Here is a 25,249-nt window from a genome sequence, read left to right as displayed (position 1 = left end):
AGAATCTGCTGTTACCATTTGGATGATTATGGCCCCACACAGCTTGCCTTTTATGCTCTATTCACAGAATGTCAAGATGAAACAACTTGTACAGACAGTGACCTGAGACTTACTGAGCTAATTAATTCCTGTTCCAGCACACTTAGGATGCTTTGGTTACTTCTGATGTTGATAACATCAGCTGTACGTTGCATTGCACCTCTGCGAACACACAGCATTCTGGCAATGTTCTAAGGGCCTTAATCTGTTTATAGATTTCCCGTCTTTAAAGTTTAATCCTTCTGTCTGCAAGCAGACTAGAAACATTACTAGAAACATTAACTGGCCAAAACAGCAAATTGCAGGGACAATGATTTACAGCAGGCATTTTCTGAAGTGGTTGGTGCCAGTGAATGACCTGCAGGTCCAGAGTTGGGACATAGACTACATGGAGTTGCTGGTGTTAGAAAGCAGGTACCTCTAATGCCCTCCACTGAGCGCTATCAAGGTCTCTCCAGTAGGAACTGCAACTGGGCCTTCATGAATTAAGCCAGCAAAGTAATGAGAAATGTGATGAGGGAAAAAGGGTTTGTTTGCTCTCACACCATTCAGACCAGCTACTGCTGGCAGCCAAAATGCTGCAGTATGTTCAGCTCACAGTGACTGTAACATGCATCTCTGGTAGCACGGATACAAGAACAGTAGGCAACACGCTTGCTGTTTTTCCAGCCCTTCCTTAAAAGCTCTCTTAGAAAAGGGAAGCTGTGATATACAACCACCAGAACCCCTACGAACTATTTCCCAGGTGCCAGCTTTACCCAAGGCACAAACAGGCCGCCTTCAAGCCTCACAACTAAGGCCGGTGCGCCGCACTCGTCTTCAAGCCTCGCAGCACAACAAGACTCGCAGCACAACAAGACTCGCAGCACAACGAAACCCTCCCCTCCCTCCCGCCCCGCCCCGCGCTGCCGGCGGGGAGGACGGCGGGGAGCACGGCCCCACGCGGGGAGGGGCGGCCGCTGGGCGCGGCCATTTTGAATGCATGAAAAAGAGGGGCCGGGGGATAGGGCTGTTCGCCACGACCTGTGTTGGAGCCGGTTTGCTGCGCCACGTGGCGGCGGGCGGTTGGCTGCCAAGGGAACGGCTACGCGTGTAGGGGCGGCACCGCGCCGGGGCGGGCGGCGGCGGAACGGCGGAGGTGCTGGTAGAGTGGGGAGGAGCTGCGAGGTCAGCCCCGAGCCCGCTCCTGGACGTGGCGGGCGAGCCTCGGGGCTGGGCTGGTGGGGGAAGGAGGTGGCCGTGGAGGGGGGGAGGCGGGTGGAGGGGGGAGGCGGCTCGGGCTGGTCGGGGCTCTGCACCGCTTTGTGCGGCTTAGGAGATACGCGTTGTCAGGAAGGCGGGGCGCGGAGGGAGGCAGGGAGGGACGGAGGGAGGGCAGCAGCGCCCCTGGTGGCGGCGGGCAGTAAGTAAATGGGAGCAGAGGAACTAAGGACGGTGTTATATAATTTCAGTCACTGAAGTAATAACTTTAAATCCGAAATTGTACTCTTAGAAGTAGCAGTCATCACATGCTCGCACGTGGCCGATAATTCTTCTCCATTCAGAATGTTTCCGAGGATTCTTGAGGCTTTGTAGCCTTTAACAGTATGAACAGAAGTTCGTAATGTTGCTATTTGGCATCCTGTGTGGGATACTTAATTCTATCTTGAGCCAATTTGCAATAAATAAATAAATATTAAAAGCAAAGGGAATTCAGACTTTTGATTGCAGGTCAACTTTTTACAAGGGTAGATAGTGATAGGACAAGGGGGAATGGTTTAAAACTGAGAAAGTGGAGGTTTAGGTTAGATATTAGGAGGAAGTTTTTCACTCAGTGTGGTGTCGCACTGGAACAGGCTACCCAGGGAGGCTGTGGATACCCTATCCCTGAAGGCACTGAAGGCCAGGCTGGATGTGGCTCTGGGCAGCCTGGTCTGGTGGTTGGCAACCCTCCACATAGCAGGGGGGTTGGTTGAAACAGGATGATCATTGTGGTCGTTTTCAACCCAGGCTGTTCCATGATTCTACTAGAGACGATCACAGCTAGTTCTGCTAGGAATAGTCCTTCGTATTTTTTGATTTTGGGTCAGGAGATTTTCAGGGCTTGCAGGAATTTTCAGGAACCTGCAGATGCTGATGCAACTAAATTAAGATTTAAGATGAAAATGTGAACTTAGCAGTTTCTGTTCAAATGTTAGATTTTTGTGGTTTTATTCAAATACCAACATGTAGCTTTTTCTGTGTCGTGCCCCCCCCCCCCATATTCAGCTGTGCTTAAATGGGTAGTTCAAGCGTTGTCTTGAATACAGCAACTAAAATTATTGATGTCTTTTTTTTTTTTCAATTTCTTGTTGGAAAAAGCTGATACATTTTTTCATTATTTTACAGAAACATCAAGTGGAGAAATGATTGACTCAGTCAAAATAAGAAGACAATGCATGCTGGATTTCTACTCACACTATGAACATCTTTGTGCTGTTCAAGGCTCTGTTCCTCTGAAAGCTGTGAAAGCTAACCTGACTCAGGGTACTCTTGACCTAACTGTAGATAGCATCAAAGCTGCTGACTGGACACCACTTTTAGATGCTATTAGGCATGATAAGACGCTGACTTCTGTTGGAATAAGATGTTTTCATCAACAAGGTCTTGGAGAATCAGGTTTGTAAGTAGTGGCTCTGGAGGATTAATATGTTGATGTATATGTTAAAATTTATGGTGTAAAGCTTCTGTGTGATTAAATACTTGAAAAGGAGGAATTGAACCATCCAAGGAATTATTTTTATTTAAAAGCAGCAGCAACAAAATGTTTTGTAATTATGGTTACTTCTAAGTCAGTAGAGATTGGGGGTTATCACTGTGTAAATTTTTGTTTACTAGGTGCTGAAAGATATAAAACTTACTTTAGAAGGAGAATTCCAGCAATTAGATCAAAGGATTTGACTGGCCAACTATGCAAAGCTCTCAAAGGCTGTCTCAGCATTTCAGATGTACTAAAAAATTTAGAACTGCAAGGTTTGCTTCTGAGGGAGAGAGATCTAATACTTCTAACAAAGGTGAGACTTTATTGCTGTACAAATAAATGAAAAAATGATTGGAACCTAAGAGAAGTAGCAACTAAACTTCATCTGTGACAAATATATAATGCATAAAAATGTGACTGTTCTAACACTTCTGTGTTATCCAGGGTATGTGTGATTCTTTTGAGACATTTAGTGTAACACTGTTTTTTCTGTCAAAATCTGTCAAATTTATATAGCTTCCCTGTGCCCTATGATTAAGGAAGACTTATGCAAAAGTTATTAACAACTTCCTTGTGTTGTATGTGGCTGTATACAACTTATACTTGTAACTACACTTACTGTAAATGGCAGGAGAAAAGTGGTGATACACCAAGGAGAGTAAAGCAGGTCTTTAAGGTGTGTTAATTAGAATACTGTCTGTAGTTTGCTTTTGAGTGGCTTCTAGAAAAGGAAGTGGTGCTTTTAGCCTGTAGGCTGGGCTCCTTCTGTGTTAAGACAAAATGAATTAGTTTGAAGTGAGCTCTAACCTTCCAACCAGCTCCTTAAGGTTTCTTGTAGTGACTTGGACTTCTCTTTATTTGTTTGTGTTTTTTTTTAATCAATAAAAATGCTGTTTTCATTCTGAAGGGTATGGCCACAACTTCATCTCTAGAGAGCATTTCTTTAGCCCACTGTCCAATTGGAGATGGAGGATTAGAAAGTAAGTTAAGAATCAAAAATGTGTCAATATACTTTTTTCTTATAGTCTTCAAGTGGATTAGTTTTTGAAGTACTTCCTGTTCTAAATTTGTAGTGATTAAAATAACAAAATACATTTTATTCGTGTCTACGTTATTTAGACTTGATTGTGCTTTCTCGACACTGGCAAAAAGCTGAACTTACTTAATAATTATACTTATGGTTTTATTTCCAGCAGTTATGAGGTTAAAGTTTGAGATGAACTTTCCTCATCCTGTTGAGATGAGTAGACTGAAATAACATTTTCTTGCACAATCAGATAATCTTTGCTAAACACCTGTGCTAAAATACAGAATTTTACAGCAGCATCTTTGACCCGTTCTTTGTCATGGCATTTGCCTACAGAAGTTGATTCAGCTTCTTAATAAGATAGTGAAAAGATGTTTGTTTTGATAACCTGATTGTGGTTTGTGTACTTAGTGTGTGTGCTTTTTTTTGTTTTCTCAGCTGTCTGTCAGAGTGTGAAGAATTCAGCTACTATCCGATATGTTAATTTCACAGGGTGTAGCCTTACCTGGCGAGGTGCAGAACACATGATGAATGTATTAAAGGTAATTTCATCTCATTTCTTGGAGCTAAATTTACACAGTAACCTTAATAACTAAGAACAGCAACTAAATTCAGCTTGTAAGAAATCTGTCCCATTTTTTAATTTGTTAACAAAAGAACTGCTATTCAGTATGTTGTATCGAGCTCAGGGAATGGTTCATGACTTGAAATCGTCTCAGGGAAGAAAGGTTATGGCAGCTATGTCACAGATTGCCCTCTTAAAATATATTTATATCCTGAAAGCTGTAATTTCATTGTGAGAGGGCTATTGTGATTTTACCTTTTCTAATGCTGAACTAATTTTATTGTGATGAATTTCGTAAGCTTATAACTGATTATCATGGAGACTGAATTGTTACTGAAGTAGGTATGAACGTCTTAGTATATAACTTAAGCTATAGTAAAGGAAAACATTCTGATTAACACTAAGAAAAGTGCAGGCTATTCCGTGTGTTGTACATGCTGATCATTTTGTTATAATAATTCTGAGCTCAAAGGAAGCAGCATGTCTGTTTTAGATACATGTTCTCTTATATCCTCTTCCAAGTATTTCCCAATTTATTAAAATGTAGTGGGATTGGATAATGAATAAATGAGTTGTCATTGTAAGTGGCAGTGAATGTACAGGCCTGCTTTTTGTTGTAGTTATTATATATTTCCTTGACTCTGAATGTTAAATTAACGTGTGCTGTTGAACACTTGTTTTGTTTTTTTTCTTTCAAGCTCTAACCAAAGCAAATGTGATGCTAAGTGTGTGAACAGTCTTTCTGAAATTTGTGAAACTGAATGCAGAAGAAGCGTATTTACGGTGTAGGAAATTAAATGTGGTCTGTCTTAACAGGTTTTGCTTGAAGAAATAACAGTTTTGACTGTCTTCATGTTTTGCTTTCTGTGAGGATTTGGGCTGTAAATGATAGCTGTTTTGAGAAGTGCTTTCATCATTGTCACATATGTTTCAAAATGTCTGAAGTATTCTCAAGCGTTTAGTAGAAATAATGAAATTGTTTGTTGTTGACAAACTACTAATTAATAAGCTTGTGACTATCACGGTATTCTAATTGATGTTAACTTTTGCTTGTGTGAGAGCACAAAATTTCCTACTGTGTATGTCTTATTAATGATGCATTGTAAGTGGGCAAAGAAGGTGGTAAGTTGTTTAGAATTCTCTGTTGATATTTAATGACTTTGCTATGAAATAGATGATGAGAACAAAAATGACTTACCTGTAATTCTGAAGCACGACCTGTAGTTCTTAAACTGTCAGCTAATATAAATGCTTCACACACAAGCCATTAAATACTAGTTATTATCTGTTTGTTATTTATAATGGCTTTGTCTTCACATTTGGTAACTCCTTATTTCAAAGCACCAGGCAATGAAAAGACACAGTGAAGCTTGGGTTGAAAGTTTGCGTTACAGGAGACCAGACCTTGACTATATGACAGGCTTGAGGCGTGTTACTTTCAACTGCAACATGCTTGTTGGAGATAGAGGAGCAAGTGCCTTTGCAGATTGTTTGGGAGAAGACCTGTGGCTTAAAGGTATTGTGAAATACTGACTCCTGAGATATAGTAAAGGCGGACAGGAAATAAAGTTTGCTGTGTGTTAGAGCAAATGTAATTTGCTCTATTTATCTTCCTATTTATCTAGGAAAGAATTATCTCTTTGAAAAGCAACCTCTTCTTAGAGGAAGTGTCCTGTAGGATACTGGAGAAGTAATTTGTTCTATCATATGTCTGTATGAAATGATGAATACCAATGGTACAATTCAAAGCATTCTGCACATGGAATTAAGTTATTTCAATACCTGAGCATCAGAGCCAGATGCACAGATAACATGCATATTGATGTAAGAATATCAGGTTAGAGATTACTTAAGCAAACTGGGCATCTATAGGTCCTGATGGGGTGCACTCAGAAGTGCTGAGAGATCCCAGATGTCATTGTGAGTTCAGTCTCAGTCTTGATTGACCTAGGTGATTGGAAGAGGAAAATGTTAATCCTGTTTTCAGTAAGGGCAGAAAGAATGATTGTGGGGAATTGTAGGCCAGTGAGCATTGCTTTGCTTTTTCGGGAAGATGGAAAAATGCTGCCATCCAGAGGGTCCTCAGCAAACTGGAGAGATTCAGTGCAGTAAATGCAAGTTCAGAAGTCCTGCACCTGGGAAGGAATAATCACATGTAGCTGTACATGCTGAGGGCTGACTGTCTGGAAAGGAGCTTAGCAGTAAAGGATACATGGGGTCCTTTTATAAACAAAGTTGACTGTGAGCCAGCTGTTTGCCTTTGTGACAGAGAAGGCTGTCATCCATTAGAAGTGCTGGTAGCAGCTAGAGGAAAATGATCTGTCCTCACTACTTGGCACTGAGGAGGACGCCACACCTGGAGTAGTGTGCTCATGGAGAGGAGAGAGATTAATCTACTTCAGAGATTCTCACAGAGGACATCTAGGATGTTCAAGGGACAGGAGAGTGTCACCTGTGAGGAAAGGCTGAGGGAGCTATTTGCTGTTTAGCCTGGAGAGAGAAGTCTTAAGGGCAGGCTTCCTCAAATGTATAGCTGTCTGAGAGAAGGGAGGGAAAAAAAAAAAAATGGAGCTGGATTCTATTCAGCTGTGCTCATTTACAAGAAAAGAGACAATGGGCACAAATGGAAGCATGGGGGTTTCCATTGGAAACATTAAGAGAGATATTTTGCTGTGGAGCAAATGCACTGGTACATGTTGTCCACTGAGGCTGTGTGGTCTCTCTCCTTAGAAATACTTAAAAAAGGTTCAAATTTTGCAGCCTGTGACTCTGGGCAGCTGAATTAATTGGTATCCAGAAATAAATCTTCGGGGAATTTTCAATTACAGTGACTTAACTGTGATTTTATATTCCTTCCTTTGCAGTTGTTTAGCATTTATTTCTTAATGTTGGTCTGTAATACTGATTATGAATTTCAGATGTGAAAGAGTTATTAATATTTTCACACAGAGTTGTTGCTGTAATGTTCTCTATTCATGTTGAAACATGGTTTTCAACAGGTGTGGATTAAATTGTATTAGATATTCACTAAAAGTTATGCCATTGACTAATGTTTTTTTTTAATCTCTGAATATTTTAGCACTTGATTTACAGCAGTGTGGAATATCCAATGAAGGAGCAAGGTCATTATTAGATGCTCTCCAAACTAATACAACATTAGTGGTTCTTGATATAAGAAAAAATCCATTGATTGGTATGTATCTATAGCTGCCTCTGTCGTCTTTGTCGATTTTTTTTTTTTTTTTTTTTCTAATAACGTCAGTGGGGGAAAATATACTACTTTCAAGGAAAAAGCCTGCAACAGTATTTTCCTTAGGCTCTTAAAAATGGCTGAAGAGATGGGGGCAGCCACTACTTATCCAGTGATTTATAAAGATTTGTTTCATAGGAAATTCTCTCGTAGTGAATTCTTAAGACGTCTTGATTCATTCTAGATCGTGTTTTGATGAAAAACGTCATTGAAAGAGTTCTCTTGAATGGAAATAGTGGTAATTCAGAGGTATGTGGTAGGCATTTTGTTTTGTTTTTCTTGTACCTGGCTTGATTTTGGTTTTTGTTTTCTTTGCAAGGATTTGTCCAGAATTAATCTAATGCAGCTATTCCAGTTACTGATAAGAAAGTGACACTTAAGCGTTAAAAAAAAACTTTATTTAAAACTCAATTTATTTTGATAATATTATTGATAATTTACATAATCAATTTTTAAGTTACTCAAGACTATTCTTCCCAGTATTAACCATCTTTAAAAGAAAAAAGTTATAGAGATGAACAGCACCCTTTGAAATCTTAGTATCTAATACTCAATATAGCGCTTGGAGTAACTTCTATAAAATATTTGTGCCATTTAGATACTAAATCTTTTGTATATAACATAAAAATCTGAATTAGTTGCCCAGAGAGCTAGTAAGCAAGTGGGTGTACACTTACTCTTGTTTTCTGAGAAGTGTAGCAATCACAGATCTTGTTTTGGAGCTTATTGCCCTTTTGGCTTTGAAAAAGATTGAAAGTCAGAGCTGTGTGTTCTATAGGGAGAATTTAATTAACTGAGGATTTCATTTGGCATCTCCTGAATTAATATGGTTTTCCATTTCGATGTCTTTTTTTAACTTTTTCGAGAAACTGTGAAAAACTTTTTCTCCTTTGCAAATGCAGTTAGCACTTAGAAAATGTTGCAGGTATGACATGGAAATGGTATCTGCCTAGAGAGAATGCAGCTCAAGGTGAGATTGCTCTACTTAAGACACTTGTTTTATATCTGCCAGAATAGTGCAGTGTAGTGTACTTTACTGTCAGTGCTAACAGTCCTGCATATACAGTTAACAATATAAAAAGTAACGGATCAACAGCTTGCTAGTAGATAACAGCTTTTTTTCCCACAAATTGCAACACATCAGACTATATCTATTATCTCATAAGCTCTGGGGGTGGTCTCTTGTAAGTAGCATTTACTGCTTATCATGGTAACAGTGGAGACATTCAGAACGGGATAATCCTCCTGTTCGGCCAGATGAATGCAAACATTTGATGTTGTAGTACCAACTGTGGTTTCTTTTGAAACTGAAACATTTACTATCCTCAGTTTTTACAGTTGATGTCTTTTTTTTTTTTAAGCTCAATTACATAAGCATTAATATAATGAAGAGAAAAACTGTTGAGTTTTGTGAAGGTAATATCTTGACGTGTTATATACTAGAAGTCAATGTGGGTGTGTTATTTTTTTTGTGTAGGTTTTTTTTTTTTTTTTTTTTCTTTTACATAAAAACTGAAAGATTAAATGTAAGTGTCGTCGGGTATACCATCACAGAATGGCTTGGGTTGGAAGGGAGCTCAATGATCACCCAGTTCCATCTTCCTCCTGTGGGTAAGGTTGCTACCCCCAGGTCAGGCTGCCCAGGGTCCTGTCCACTTCTCACGATGGGGCACCCACAGCTTTTCTAGGCAACCTGTGCCAGCGCCTTACCACCATCTGAGTAAGAAATTTGCTTGTAACATTTAACCTTAATCTCCACTTTTACTTTAAAGCCATTTTCCCTTGTTCTGACGTTGTGTAACTTTGTCTGAAACTAGTCTATGGCTTGTTCTTGTAAGAAGTTACCTAACTCATCTACCCTGTAGAGGCAGCTAAAGATTTCCATGAATGACTATCCCTTGGACATTCTTCAGATTCATCTATCTCTACTTACAGCTTTCTAACTTGCCAGGCTAACTGCTACAAATTCCATGAGTAGAATTCAGAAAATGTGGAATCTGTCACACTTCAGATATATACTGAGCTCTGTTCTATACCACATGAGCAGGGTGCCTACTATGTGAAATATGGTTTTTGTCTAACCTGCTTGTCAAGACAGGAAAAAAAAAAAGATAAGTTGCTGGTGTGTTGCTTCCTAAAGAAGGAGTTAAGTGGACTTTTGAGTGGCATTGTTATAATAAGCTGTACTAACTACAGAAGATTATGTACTTAATGACTGTCGTAACCTTTAATGTACTGTTACGACTTTTTCATTGGCTGTCAGTCACAACAGTCCTTCATCTCTTACGGAGAAAAGCATGAATCACTTCTGTGCTTTTCAGTAGCATATAAATTTATAAGGTGGTTTGTTAAGTAAAGCCTCTGAATGTAAGAAATTTTCCCACAAATATAAAGGGCTCCTTAAAGTAGTATTATCCTAGCAGCACTTCTCTTGTGTAGGTGAATGTCAAGTTTAACCTATTAATAGCTGCTGTTTAATGTGTGTAGTAAAACAGGTTATTTTTACTCTCAAAAGTTTGGAGTTCATTTCCAACTACAAAATAAAATCAACAGCTTACACCTGTCAAGAGCTTGGTCAAAATGTAGCTTATATAAGGCTTATTTAAGTCACCACAAAAAACAGTGTGGAGGAGGGAATGGCAGTGGGAGAGGAAAGGTCCTGCCAGTGATTAAACTGCTGGAATTGGTCGATCACAATAAATGATCTTCCCTATGCACTAGGTAGGTGTGACATCAGCTTACTGTTCATTGTACTCTGCTGTAGGGCTTAGGGCTAATAGTAATGCAAATAGTATTTGCATTAGTATTTGTTTCCTGTGAAACAAATTCAGTAGTGAATTTTGTACTAATTATGCACACTGAAAACATTGTGACATAGTAACTTGATTGTCTACATGGAATAATAATAATTAATAATAAAAGTAATTGGCAGATGAGGAACCTTTAAAGAATAAACCTATTACCATAAAAATATAAACAATTGCTTTTGGTTGTCACTGTCTTAATTGTAAATTGGGTGTTCTTTCTTTGTAAGGAGGCTTTTTTGCTAGAGGCAATGAAAATTAAACTTTTTATTTTTTTTTTTTAAATACTGATTTTGATAGTAATAAAATCATGTAAGTTAGGTTTTTATTGCTTTGGAGAACCTTGGCCTGAGCTAGTCATTCCTAGTAAGACAGCTTTCTGTAGAGAATGAAAAGCAAGAGCCAGAGTTTCCTTTTATAGAATTGGTGCTTTTATTTTCTCTATAAAAGGAAAAGTGTTTTGCTGATAATGTAGCATTCAGACTTGCACTGAATCTGTCTGAGCTGGGGCATTGTGGGATTTTTTTTTTAATTTGCCCTAGCTTTACAGTTTTATTAAGTTGTATATAACAAGCAGAGGCCTACATCTATCTAACAAAAAATCCCTTCATCTTAAATGAGCACCTTTTAAAATATCACCTACTGAAGTAACATTTCTTACTTTATAAATCCTAGTATAAGTGGCTGTCTTCCCCGTCTTCCAAGGATGTTTTGAAAGCTAGACCAAAGAAAAGAACTATTGTCCTAGGAAGTGGTCGAAAAGGAAAAGCTACTATTCGTATTGGTAATTTTGTCTTTATTTTCTTTAGAAGTTTCTTAAGTTCCTACAGTCAATGTGTTTAAATCTCAGTGTTCTGCAGAATCTTCCTTCAAGGAAAATTTAGTTTATACTCAATTATGTCTTCTACTATCAGGCATTTCTATAGCAAATTCACTCCTGCTTTTAATGTTGCTAGATATATGGCTGGGAAAAGAGTAGAATACACTGACTTGAGTTCTGAGTGCATCCGCCCTACAGGTGTTTGCCTCTAGTACACTTGCTGGTAGTGAGCTGCCTTTTTTTTCTGATTTCTCTAATCTTTCTGTAGCAGACTGTCCTCTACCAAAACAAGCAAGAATGATTTTTCTTTTACTGATATACAAAGAATGTTCTTTTTTTTTTTTTTTAACTTTATATAAGCCCATTATAAACAGTGTGTTTAAAATTGCATAGGTATTGTGAATATTTATAAATACTCACAGTTGAAATACACCACTTCTGAATATGTTGCTGAAAACTTTGCTGTAATGCATTTGGCTCTTTCATCTTTGTTCTGGTTATCTGGAAGTAAAGAGGTAAGCATGAATCAAATTAAAATCTGTACACATAAACTCTGATGATCAGAGCGATGGGAAAACAGAACGCTGTACTTAAACACAGGAATCAGAAAGGGAGAAGAATGCTGAAAAATAACAAACTCGGCCAGTCTCTTATTTACTTGCTGAGAACAAACTGAAATTTGGAATGCAGTTACTACAGCTCTGTGTTTTTGCACCATTGAAAGAAATTATTTGCTTTGCTGCTTGCTCTCAAAGGAGTAACTTGAGTCCCATCTCATTTAACAGTTTTGAGCTTGTTACTTTTACTGATACAAAAAGCCTTGGTGATCATTCTCCCTAAGGCTTATTCTAAATTTTTCTTGAATTACAGTGTATGACTTGAACAATGACAAAAGGCTGAAACAGTAAATATGAATTTTCATTATTATTCCACTTAAGTGGTGGTATTGCTGGCGGTCTGTGGCAGTGATCAACACAAATCGCAGCTTTAGATGTGAGCATCTTGGAAAATTTTAAAAATACTTTTCTCACTGGGACCACTAGAGGGCTATTTAAAGAACATGCATTGCATTATTTTCTACTTGGGCTGCCTGAGCTGAAAGTTAGGAGAAGTTAGTTGAATAACTCAAATAGTTAATAAGAATAAAACTCCTTGGCTGTAGAACTTTGCTTCCTTTTGTGATACAGCATTTAAGCATATTAGCAGACTGTGTGCAGATTAGTGGGCCAGCCCTCCTTTTGAGAAGAAAAACAAAAGTTGGTTCTTGCTTACTTCAGCAAAATAAGACTTAAATGATGGATTTCCCACAGCCCCTGTTAGTACATTGGAGATTTTGCTTATAAATAGTAAATTGTGACTTCATGTGTAAATACCTAGCTATCATGAATTTTCTTCTATTTTTGCTATTCAATACAGGATTAACCTCTAAAAAGTCTGTGAGTCCTGGGAAAAAGACTACACCTGTGAAAGACAGCTATTCACCAAAACCACTACCACCAGGCGCAAAAGGCTTCCTTCCCTGGCGCACTGCAGAACGTGCAAAGAGGTGCAGGTGAGTCCTTACTATGAGGGGAGAATGTCAAAGCATTAAGAACTGCATGAAAAATATAGGAGAGGACAGCTTTTTTTTTTTTCTCTTAAGTACATGTTTGAAAGTTGAACATTTAAAAAAAAAAACTTTCTGAGAATAGAAACATGCTTTGAGGGTGTTACAAATCCTGCTTGAGTAAATTTTTAAAATATACACCATAGGAAGGGAAAAGTGTACAAAAATCTTGCTGACTTGTTCTCTCATTAATATAATTTATCAGACTCAGTGTAGCTGAAAATGTAACTTACTTTTCTGACTTTGTAGTATAATCTGGCATCCAGTTCAAGCTGTCTAGGTTATCAGCCTGTCTTTTCTTTCTGTATTGTTTTCTTACTGTCAACATTATTAATGCCTAGTAAGTGTCTAAACAGTATGAAGTCGAAGAAAAAATTCATTTTCTAACACTTGGAAGTTGTAGTAACACTTGGTAGTTGTAGTATAAAACCCTGATAATCGTAGATCCTTAGATCTTGTATTCTCAAAGTTGAGGTTGTTCAAATAAGCATACAAAAAATTATGTAATGCTCTATCATAACTATTTTTAAGCTTTTTTCTTCTAGAGGTACTGGACACCAAATTCTCCTGGTTTCATAATAAACAAAACAAGTTACCTATTGAAAGTGTTGTTAGCATCCAGTAACACTGCCCTTAGTAGTGATTAAATAGGAATAGTAGCAGAGCAGAACGTGGATGTATTGAATGTTAAAGGAATGTGAGAAGGGTCTAACACTGTTTTAAGTTACTTCATCACCTTTCCTCGGTCCCTGTGTCTAGAAGTAAAGGCATCAATGATGACATGATAAATTTCTGTCTTGAAAATATTTTCTTTCTAACTTTTCAGGGGAGGGCCAGTGGACAATTCTGAGGAGTTACCACTGAAGATTGAGGTACTTTCTTACTCATATGACAGTTTATTAATTGGATGAGTCCTTATAAAAAGATGTGTGCTCATTAGAATCTTACTATCTAAAAGTTGAAACCAAAACATTTTAACTTAGTTTCTTTGTCTCGTGGAAGTGCAAAATAAGCTTTCTTCAGCATTTGTTTGAAACTTTGGTACTTAATTTATTTCCTTTTCTTTCTCTGCCTTTTTTTCTTACTTTAATTGGGAAGCTGGGCTTGGGTAGACATAACCCATCCTGAGGCTTTAAGAAGAGTTCACATTCTATTTAAACTGACAAGAACAGATACTACACTTGAGTGTGCCCCGGTGGCGCAAGTGGTAGGAATGCCGCGTTGCAACACTGGAGGCCCTGGGTTCAAATTCCCCCTGTGGCGCAAGTGGTAGAAGTGCTGCTCTGCTACACAGAGGCTCGAATCCTGGGGGGTTGGACTCGGTGATCTCTAAGGTCCCTTCCAACCCGCAGGAGACTATGACTATGATACTATGATTCTTTTTCTCTCTTCCTGCTTTCTCTCTTCCTGTTCTTCTCCTGCTTTTGGACTACTTAGCTTTAGGTACTCAAGTTGTGTGCCTCCGGTGGCACAGTGGTTAAGGATGCCACTTTGCAACACTGGAGGCCCGGATTCAAATCCCCCCTGTGGCGCAAGTGGTAGAAGTGCCGCTCTGCTACACAGGAGGCTTGAATCCCGGGGGTTGGACTCGATGATCTCTAAGGTCCCTTCCAACTCGCACAAGACTGTGATACTGTGAGTTTGAACCCCTCTGTGAAACTACCGAATGGGAGGGGTAGGGGGAGGGAAGGGGGAAGAGTAGGTGGGGTGAGGGAGGAAGTTGCTTTCCTGCACCATCTTCCTATCCCATTTTTGTCCCCTCCCAGTCCTCTCTTCTTCTCTGTACATCAGGAAGAAGCTGCATAGTTGGGCAGGCTGAATATGCGTTTTAATGGACTTGTGGAAAGCTTTGCATTTAAGGCGTTTGATGCTATTCAGTTTATCTTATTGCATGGATTGATACTGTGGCTGGGTTTTGTTTTCTGGTGCAATCAGACGGATGTTCCTGTGAAAGTGACAGTAGAAAGTGCTTCAACATCTGAAACTGAAGAGACTGAAGATCTAGAAAATGTTATTCTTCATCCTGATTTGACAAAATCTCTAGATAAGGTTAATGTAACAAAGTATCAACAATTCCAGGTAAGAAGTATGCACTGTGCCTTATACTTCATGAAGACCTGTAAAATCAAATCCTCTGTGTTTGAAGGGTAGAATATTAGGTGGATAAGGAATTGGTTGGGTGATTGCGTTGTGGTCAATGGCTCTGTGTGCAAACGGAGGTCAGTAACAAGCAATATCTCCCAGGGGTCCACTACTCTTCAACATCTTTATTGTGATGTAGACGATGGGATTGAGTGTACCCTCAGCAAGATTGCTCATGACACCAAGTTAAGTGGATTGGCTGATAAAGCAGAAGGAAAGGATGCCATCCAGAGGGACCTTGGTAAACTTGAACAGTGGGTCTTTATGAACCTAATGTGGTTTAACAAAGCAGGGTGCAAGATTTTGCACTTAGGTCAAGATATTCCCAGATATGTATACAAAATGGGAGAACTTGAGAGTAGCCCTGTTGAGAAGGATTTAAGGGTCCTGGCTGGTGTAAAACTTAGCAAGTCAGCAGTGTGCTTTAGCACATTTGTTCTTTATTCCTGCTGCTAGTTTGGTAGTTCTAAAAAGAAAAATTAAGAGTAGTAGTGAGACTATTGGTACAAATATATTCACAGGGCACATTCTAATGAAATGAAAACAAAAGGCATGTTAAAGCAACTCCATAACTCTACTGTTTTAATGTAGCACTGTTATAAAAATAACATGCTCACTCAGAGACTGGGTTATACCTCAGATGTTGCTAAGATTTGAAATTTGAGTGGAGAAGCTGTATTGCCTCCAAGTACATACTGCTTAAAATAAGACCTGAAGTTGTATTTCGTGATGGCTGTCATTGTCCACTAAATGTTGTGCACTAACTGCTCATGTCTATAAGTACTGGGATGATAGAGCTGTTTTTATATAGCCACAGCAAAGTCAAAACTTTGACATTGCAGGTGTACATTCAGTTGCCAAGTTAGGATAGCTTAGGAGTTGATAGGAAAAGCAAAATGACTACAAATGCAGGGTAAATAGTAATGTGACTTTTTTCAGGTAATATATGTTTTAGGTCTGTCATTTAGAAATTTTATTCAGGAATGTTCTCTGTGGGCCTGAGAGTTGAAGTTGTGTAAGAGCTTTTTTCCTCTTAGGTGGTTTCATATTAATACTGTTCATGTGCAGCACACTGATATTGTGCTGCACAGAGAGCGTTGAAGACAATCTAGAGCATAGTTGGAATCACAGAAATTCATATCATATGAATATTGTACCAGAAGCATGTATGCAGCAAGAACTTCGCTGTTTTCAGGAACTACTTGATCTTTGTGTTCCTGGTATTTGGTGAGAGTGGAACATTATTTCCAAGACACAACAATTAGAAATTGAAGTGTGAAGAAGTTCAACGAGGAGAACTTTGAAGTCCAGTGACTTGGAGCTGAACAACTCTAGGCACCAGTAGAAGATACTGGGAGCCACCTTGAAAGAAGGGAACTTTGCATAAAAGCCCCTTAATTTCCTGGTGCACGCCAGTTTGAAAATAGCCAACACTGAAGGCCAGTGAAGATGGTCAGTAGTATTCTGCGCTGCATTAGAAAGGGTTCTCAGCAGGTTGAGCTCTACTCAGTCCTGGTGATACCATACCCAAAGTGCTGTGTTCAGTTCCAGGCTTCCCAGTGTAACAGAGAAATGGACATCCTGGTGAAGAGTCCAGGGAACAGCCATGAAAATTACATCTCTCTTATGAGGGAAGGCTGTTTATTAAGCTGTTAAGCCTGAAGATGAAAAGGCTCAGGGGGAATCATACTAATGTATATAAATTCATGAAGTGACACAGAGCTAGTCCCTTCAGTGCCAAGTGCCAGTACAAGAAGCAGTGGACACAAAATGGAAGGCAGGGGGTTCTGTCAGAAACATCAGAAGGAACAGTTATGTCCTTAATATATTTGATAACCAAAACACTACCCAGTGCTGTAGTTGTGTATCTGATAGCACTGCTTAAGCAGTATTGGGCAATTCCCATCCCTTTTTGTTATGCTGATGTAAAAGCAGTGTTTCACACCATGGCAGAATGGAACTTCTCATCAGCATTTAATTGTGAGGTCTACTTTCCCTTCATCTTTTCTTCCATTTCTTGATTGTCTTTTCCTATCATGTATCATTTTCTGTTTATCTTATGGCAAGATGATTGAACATGCTGTTTTGGCAAAAAGTGGTATTTTTCCATGTTAGTTTTCAGCTGTGTTAATTACTGGCCAGTGTGATTGGTTGAATTTCAGAGATAGACCAAGATGAATGGCAGAAGTCTGTGTCTAATAATGTGAGACAGGAAGTGATGGACACTTCAACTGTGCTGGCTGGACTTAGGTTCTATTGTTAATTAGCATTACTGCATGGGTGATTGAGAAGTTGATCTAGCTGAGAAGCAATCAGAATGCTCAGTTGTAGCAAGATTTGGCATGGTCTGCTACTGAATTGGGACAGTCGTATGTGTAGCACGGTGACGAGACTGCAGCATGGGAGTAAACAGTAAGAGGTGAAAACTCCTTAGACTGCCAGTGTGCCAGCTAAGATCAAACATCTTTGAGGTGACTGAATGACTAGAGTTTGACTTCATCATGTAGCATCTTGAGAACTTAACATCCTTCTGCTCAAGAAAAGGATTTATGCAAAATATTCAGTGAAATACAGTTTTGTTTTCATTTAAACAAAAAATGCTTAGTTAACCAAACTTAATTTCTGCTTAAATAGGTCTGATAAATACTTGTTCCTTCCACTAGAGGGAGTTTGAACTGTCAGAGCTAGATCTTCATGAGAATGTAGTTCAGAAATATTGAAAATCTTAAAATTTACTTTTATTTTTTTGTTCATGTGTAATACATTTGGAAATAAATCTTCTGTTTTTTTGATAGCTGGAGCTAGAAGAATTCAAGGAAAAACTAAAGGAGGAACGAAGAGCAAGAATAATGGCTGAGGAACGGATAATGGAGGTAGTCATTCCTAACTAACTATTTATCTTTACACCAATCAAACAACTGGCTTACTTATTTGGAGTAATTTTCAATAACTCCCTAACCTCATAGCTTCCAGAACTTCAGTTCAAAGTTATATGGATCATTTGCTAGCCTAAGGACAATGATGAAATCTACATTTGGTAATGTTTGTTCTGTTGAACCTATTCCAGAGCCTTGAACTCCTGGCCATGCTGATCTTCCAATATACTTTGTTCTTTTCAGGTGTATTAGTTACAAAAATGAGCATTTTGGCATTTGTTTTCTGTGAGAAAATGATACATTCTGCTTGAAATTTGTAACAGTTGCAGTACTTTGAGTTTCACTGAGTAAATATGTATCTTATTATGCTGTTCCTTTGTTTTTTTGTTGTTGTTGTTTTTGTTTTAAACTGTTCCTATTGATGATGAAAATCTCAGATGCATTTATGGGTAAGTAGCATGTTAGCTGTCACTACGATTTGCTCTTGCTGACCTACATAAGACCCTTTTGATTTAAGGGTAATCAGTAAGCAGAATTCTGTAGCAAAGAGTTAATGTAGTGTAAATAAATAGATTTTATTCTTAGGCGTGATCTGCAGTAGGATGAATAAAAAAGGGATGGCCAGCAGGGAGAGAGAGGTGATTATCACTGTCTGCTCAGTTCCTGTGAGGCCCCATCTGGAGTACTGCATCCAGGCCTGGGCCCCCCCATATAAGAAAGATGCAGAGTTCTTGAAATGAGGCCAGAGGAGGGCCACTAAGATGATCAGATGGCTGGAGCACCTCTCCTGTGAAGAAAGGTTGAGGGATCTGGGCTTGGTTAGCTTGGAGAAGGCTCTGGGGAGACCTCATTGTGGTCTTTCAGTAGTTGAAGGGAGTGTACGAACAGAAGGGTTAAATGACTACTTAGGTTGGCAGTGATAGGACAAGGAGGAATGGTTTTAAGCTGAGATGGGGAGGTTTAGGTTAGGTATTATGAGGAAGTTTTTCACTCAGAGGGTGGTTGCCCAAGGACGTTGTGGATGCCCCATCCTTGGAGGCACTCGGGGCCAGGCTGGATGTGGTTCTGGGCAGCCTGATCTGGTGGTTGGCAACCCTGCACATAGCCGGGGGGTTGAAACTGGATTATGATTGTGGTTGTTTTCAACCCAGGCCCTTCTCTGATTCCGACAGTGGTGGCACCTTTTTAAACTTGAACAATAAATGGTGCCCAGTACAGTGAGCAAATTTCCCCAAAAAGAATCTGTATTCTACAAGGTTCATTTTTATTCTTCATGTGGATATTCCTATTCTATAATGTGAAGTGCACCAGTGGGCTCTGATAGTAATACTTGCTAGGCTAAATATCCCCTGCAGGATGTCTGTCTTTCTCATACTAGACTGCTTGGACCTATACTTTGCCTTTTGGGAAGGGATAATCTGAGTAGTAAGTAGTAGTTGTTCACTTACTAGTTTAACAGTAAGATTTGTGCGTTTTTGACACGCACAGAGCAGGCGAGATAGATAATATGCATTCTTTCTGATACAGAGAGATAAACATAGCATAATGGCCTTCACTATGGCCTTTGTTATAGGTCGGAGTAAGTTATTTGTGAATGTATTGTACATATGCAGTTATGTGATTTAAAAATAGTGGCTTTTTGCTTGCACTTGCTCTGTGCTGTTCAATACATACTGAAGGCAGTGCTGAGTCATCAGCTTTGAGTTCCTGACATAAGTTCACTTACAGTAGCATAGGATTGCATCTGTAGATAAACAAACATGTTCCATGTGGCAGTGGTCTGAATATTTCTGGTACAGGAAGCTTGCTATCAATTATCTTGTGTATTTCGTTTTGTGATATTTCTCTGTAAGCTTGCAAAGATGGTGTTTGCTTATTTTTTGAACTGGGAATGATAGGAATGGCTTTACTTTTTTCTTTAGCTGGAAGTTGAAAATGCAAAGCTGAGAAATCTAAATTCTTCTCTATCTGAGGCTCTTCATACGCAGTCAGTAACCAACATGATTTTGGAAGATGAAGGTGTTCTAGGCAGCATTGAGAACTCTTTCCAAAAGTTTCATGCTTTTTTAGACCTTCTTAAAGATGCTGGGTAAGTTCTCACTTTGAGTTTAACTGCCTCTGAATGAATTACGTTGCCTTCTTCCTTCAGCTCCCTAGAAATGAACTAGTAAAGAGCTAAGAGAAAAACAAATTTCTGTACATCCTTGCTGTTCATTCCCTGTTGTTCAGTGATACAAGCACTGTCCCACTGAATTCAAGTACTCATCCTTCAAAAAAATTTGGAAGAATTGTGTTCCAAAGGACAAGAAAACTGCTTTTAAAACATCTTAGCTCAATCTTTGCTGGATTGTCTGTTGCTTCTAGCAGTTCTGTGGCTCAAAAGACTTACAGTGCAGTTGAGCTGGCTTCAGAAAGTTTTGGGGCTCCTTCTGCTGACTGATAGAAAGCAAAATGGATGAAGATATCCTCTGTACTTAAATTCTGGATTGTTTATTAGAACTTAAAATATTCAAGAGAATATTGATTAAAGTTTGTATTATGATTCTGACATGTTTTGTAGTGTCTGAGTTGGTTTATTTTTCTCATTCATCAAAATTAAGTCCTTAAGCTTGTTCTTGTAAAGCTTATTTAGCAAGGCATGGCATACTTCCCTGTTAGAATGAGGGAAAGATGTGAAAGTATGCTGTAGCCTACTGATATGTTCAGAGAAGACTACCGGCTTATTTGCCCTCCCTGCCGCCTGCTCACCTCTCACCAACCCTACAAATTACAGTAATGAAGCTCAATGTAGAGTTCACTCTGAAGTATTCTACAGTTGCAATCAGTTTAAATTACTGGGAGTAATTGAATAATGCTCATCATAGGTTCTTTCACTTAGGGAGCTGCTCTGAAACTTAGAAAATGCCAATCACAAAAACTTGTTTCCTCAGTAAGCTTCTCTGCTGTGCTATGCTCTCAGATGTTGGCAGCATCTTCTCACTTACTGAAACTCAGGCAAACAAACCTCAAACTGACAGATTTGGCTGACTTTGAAGCTGGCAGGAAAAGCATTATGACTGTATCTGTGAAGCGTATAATTGGATTTGGCTGTTAAAGGTGATGCTAGTTCGAGGGATGTGTACCAAGTTTCTGCTTGAGTGATAAAGTTTTAGTCTTTGTTCTACCTGACAGGGAGATTGTTTGCCAGCATCCTGTTTTGGAATCAATGCTGACTGGAAGAATTTCATTACTTCTCCTGGTAACACTGAGTTGAGAAACTGTCAGTTTAATACATGCAAGCTAATTTGTGCAAAGATGAGAAAATAGCTTTTGCCACTTGTTTTGATCTTTAGTAGTCTATTATGGGCCCTCTTAAAAATGGAAGAATGTCTTTAGAAGTTCAAATAGATGCTGTTTCTTCTGGTTTAAAATTTTTAGGTCTTTTATGTAGCTAAATGTACATGTATAGCTTATGTAGTTTTATCTTTTTTTCTTTAACTTTGTTTTACAGACTTGGACAACTTGCTGTATTGGCTGGGATAGAGCAATCAGATTTTGGTCTTTTGGGACACCCACAGATGAATTCTACTGTCAGTAAACCTGTTAATATGCTAAAGGAGAAGTCTTTGGAAGAAGGAAAACAAGAGCATACCCAAAATAGCAAAGTCAGTCTATAGATTGAATTCTGGTTGTGATGTACTTGATGCTATTTCAGTGTATTTTTTGGCAGTATCACTACTCTGGACAGTAATGGTTAACCCGATGATCCAATTATCACAATCTTTTTCTGTAGCTGTATTTCACAGATGATAGCAATTCAGTGCTTCAGGTTTTTTTTGTTTTTTTTTTTTTAAATAATCAGCATTTAGAACAGAAAAGGTATTTTGAAGATGTACTACCATCTTCTTTAGTGTACACTAAAGAAGGTTGTGATGGTAATTTTCTTGCATCTTATTCTGAAATATGAAGCTGCCATACCGATCCATTAAAATCAGAAAATATAATGACAAGTTTTTTAGAGATATTTAAAAATATACATAGTGGTTTAAATAACTTCTTAATTTAGTACAGCATGCTCACTAAAAAGTAGGAATGTCTTTCAAGTGTATGTTTTCAGTCCTGTCAGATTCTGAGGTAAGCCATGCCACGAATTCCAGGCCACTGTACATCTGTAAGATTAGCAACGTACAGTTTTAGTTTATACTTCAAATACAACAGATAAAAGAAATTTGGGGGTATTTTTTCAAGAATATTATTTAGGTTTACTTTAACAAGATAGCAGGCTGCCAACAGTTTTCTAAAGTTGGATGATACTACCTAACTAAAAAATCATTCCACATTCCAGTATGTTTCTCTTACTGAATGTCTTCCCCATGAAGTGTTCCAAATTCTGTAAGAACACTGTGAGCTTCCAAAACAAAGTAATAAGGAGTGGATGGTTGTTGTTTTTTTTAATGCTGTTAAAAGCATTTTCCACTTTTGCAGTTGGAATCTGTTAAAAGTAGTGGGAGTAATTGAGTAATTCTATCATAAGTTGTTTCACATTGCTGTGGTTCCACTTGCAACAGTGGTTTCATTGTGATATTAAGTTGTTCACAGAGCTAACTTAAACCATGTTTTTTCTAATCCAATACACTTAGAAGCTTGAATTGAAAGTGTTTAATTTATATGTGGCAAAAGATGAATACAAAAACGTCCAACTAATGTTTATGCTATCTCATACTTACCTCCTAGTATTGCATAGTTTATAATCTTTTGGCAGCTAAGTGTAGGATAGATTACTGGTATCAAGCTGCTGTAAACTCACAGCACAGTGAATTTCAGGTGTTTCAGAATGTTGGTAGTGATTGTGCTTTGGCTCCTGTAGTACGACTGATTCAATTTTGTAGCATAAAGTTCAAGCTAGTAGAGAAACAGTGAAATACACCTACTCTGTCATTACCAGCCTAGCAAACTTCTGAAACTTGGTTGCTTTGTAGGTAATAAAGGTTATGTGGCTGCTCTTATCTTTGAATGTTTTCTAAGTTACATTAATACTTCATTTTGCTATGCAGATTCAAGCATGTTGCAGTGCTGGATTTCTCTCTATATATCTCTATCAGTATATTTATTAGAATCTCTTATTTCAGAACAGAGATGGGAACATCCAGCTTTCTCCTGGCACATCTCAATCTCAGATGATTGTGAATTTCTCTGCTGTTTAAAGAGATGCATGAATGTCAGACTGCTGTGCAGCAGCTGCAGCCAGCCTTATGGAAAGAAGATGAAGCTCAAGCAACTAACCAAACCAAAGAGGATAAATCTCGAAGTAGCACTCCAGCATTGTCTGAGAGGAGAGTCAAACAGAATGAACAAGCAAAAGGACATCATTCAGCAAGGCAGTTGGTTACTAGTCTGAATTTATTTACTGATTCCAGTGTGAACGTTAAAAATAATGGTAGCGGAACATTCACTTCTTCTGATGGAAAAAGCAAAAATTGTTCTTCAAAGAAATACATCCCTAAAGTGACTGAAAAACTTTAATTGCTAATGATGGAGAAAGAGAAGAGCAAAGTAGACTGCAGATGGTAGACCGTTCTGGAACTGATACTGTAGGATCTGCATCTGAAATACAAGAAAGCATACAAAGTATTGCCAACACCTGAAATGTTTTGACTGTTCTTTATGTGTGTAGGATTGAAAATGTGTCCTTAATGCTTATGTGTGAGTTGAGAAACTTTCTGTAAAGTAATGTAGACTTGAAGACTTAGCATTCCATGCTGCTGTAATTTTGTTTCATGTTTGCACCACTTGTTAACAACTTTTTTTTTTTTCTTGAAATGAATTATTTACTGGTACCATTCACTTCTTACCACTTGAAAAGAATTTCCTGGAGTGTGGTTTTGTTTATCATAGATCTTCTTATAAAGTGTAAAAGTTTTGGGCTAATAAAACAGTACAAATTTATTTATTTTTGTTTATTTTTGTTTTTATTTATTTTTGTCTGTTGCAGTGGGAGTGAACGCAGTGGTTTTTGGGGGGAATACCAGTTCATGCCTAACTATGGGGGTATGATATTCACAAGCATAACTTTCGGATGCGAAAGTGTGAATGTGTCTAGAATGTTTAAATACTGTCATTATGGCTGATTGCAATTCAAAGTATAATATATTGTGGAAGGTACCTCTGAAGAGTGTCTAGTCAACTCAGGTTGCTCTCAGAAGCTAGAGAAATGTGAGTACATAAAGCTAGAAGAACATAATTGTTTCAAAACTCTGGGGATTTTTCCTCCTGCTACTACTTGCTGTCTTTTCACAGGCAGCAGTCTTGCAACTGCCATCTGTGGCATGTAGCAACAGACTTCGAATTGCATGAGGCTGTGCAGAAATTACTTCTTTGCACAGTAGATGTACTTCAGTATGGTGCTAAAAACAGTACAGTATTTATTTTTTATATCTGTACAGTTGCTATGAATAGGCAGTCAAGAGTCAGGCATGGTAATTTTGTTCTATAATTATCGTTTTCTTCACTAATTTTAATAATGGCGAGGGGAGGGGGGGTGGAAAGTTGTATTGTTGTTTTCTTCATACAGAGTTCTGTGAAGTTAACTTATTTGAACAAGTCATAGAAATGAAACTGAACATTTGAACAAGTTATCTGAAGAGCTTTTAAGTCCAGCAGCAAGGCATTTGGTAGAATGAAAAAAAATAAACTTTTTGTGGTCAGATTATGAACCCAGGTCACTTGGTTAAGCAGAAGGAATTTATGTTCACTTTGAGTAAGCTAGTCAATTTTCTTTGCTTGAAATTTCTTTCTATAGCTTTTTCACATGCATGTGCTTGCACTGGTCTTGATTAAGTTGCCATAGCTGTCTTGGAGAAGTGGGATAGTAGAATCCAATCTATATAATGCTTATCTTTTATGAGAAGTTTAAAGCTTCAAAATTAGCTGTATTGGCAGTTGGTTCTGAAAAGCTGCCTCTTCTAAAAGAAGACTAAATTTTAAAGTTTCACCTTAATTTCATACATTATAGCAGTAGCTGAGACTTTCTGTGATCAAAACCTTTTAACGTACTGGTCATGTTGTTATTTATTTATTCATTTATTTTTTCTTGGCTTTGGGATTTTGTCCAGAGAGCTGAGAAGGAGGGAGGGAGTCAAGCAATGAAGACATCAGTCTTTTACGCGTATGAATTAGGCAACATAATTCAGGCTGAGCTGATGGGTGAGGAAATTTCCATGTGGCTTATTTTTCTCTCTTATCAGCAGTGAGAATTCTGTAACACAAAAAGATCTGTGGAAATTCCTGTCTCCATTTGCTTGAGAATTGTGAATGTAAGCATGAATCCTCAAATGAAAATCTTTTACTGAGTAAACTGCAGATCACCTTGGCTATTGCAACAGTGCACGAGTAATTGCATAATGAAAGTCTTCAGAATAATAG

General features: G+C 38.3%; 1 protein-coding gene across 1 annotated transcript; it reads left to right on the top strand.

Annotated features, from left to right (window-relative positions):
* The first annotated feature begins 1,150 nt into the window (after positions 1–1,150).
* CEP78 (centrosomal protein 78) lies at positions 1,151–23,773 on the top strand. The gene is given in 18 exon segments (XM_015849188.2): positions 1,151–1,183; positions 2,407–2,676; positions 2,896–3,071; positions 3,666–3,738; positions 4,224–4,327; positions 5,692–5,866; positions 7,430–7,543; positions 7,785–7,849; positions 11,080–11,188; positions 12,641–12,776; positions 13,657–13,702; positions 14,766–14,909; positions 17,768–17,845; positions 19,771–19,937; positions 21,339–21,492; positions 22,957–23,028; positions 23,030–23,341; positions 23,344–23,773. Coding segments are annotated over 17 exon segments (2,307 nt in total). The 5' UTR covers positions 1,151–1,183; positions 2,407–2,423; the 3' UTR covers positions 23,473–23,773.
* The last annotated feature ends 1,476 nt before the right edge of the window (positions 23,774–25,249 follow it).

Source organism: Coturnix japonica, chromosome Z, assembly GCF_054131305.1.
Source record: "Coturnix japonica strain WE chromosome Z, WE-NBRP24, whole genome shotgun sequence".
Taxonomy (NCBI): Eukaryota; Metazoa; Chordata; class Aves; order Galliformes; family Phasianidae; genus Coturnix; species Coturnix japonica.
The sequence above is the reverse complement of the archived record's forward strand: the minus strand, read 5'-3'. Positions and strand labels throughout refer to the sequence as shown.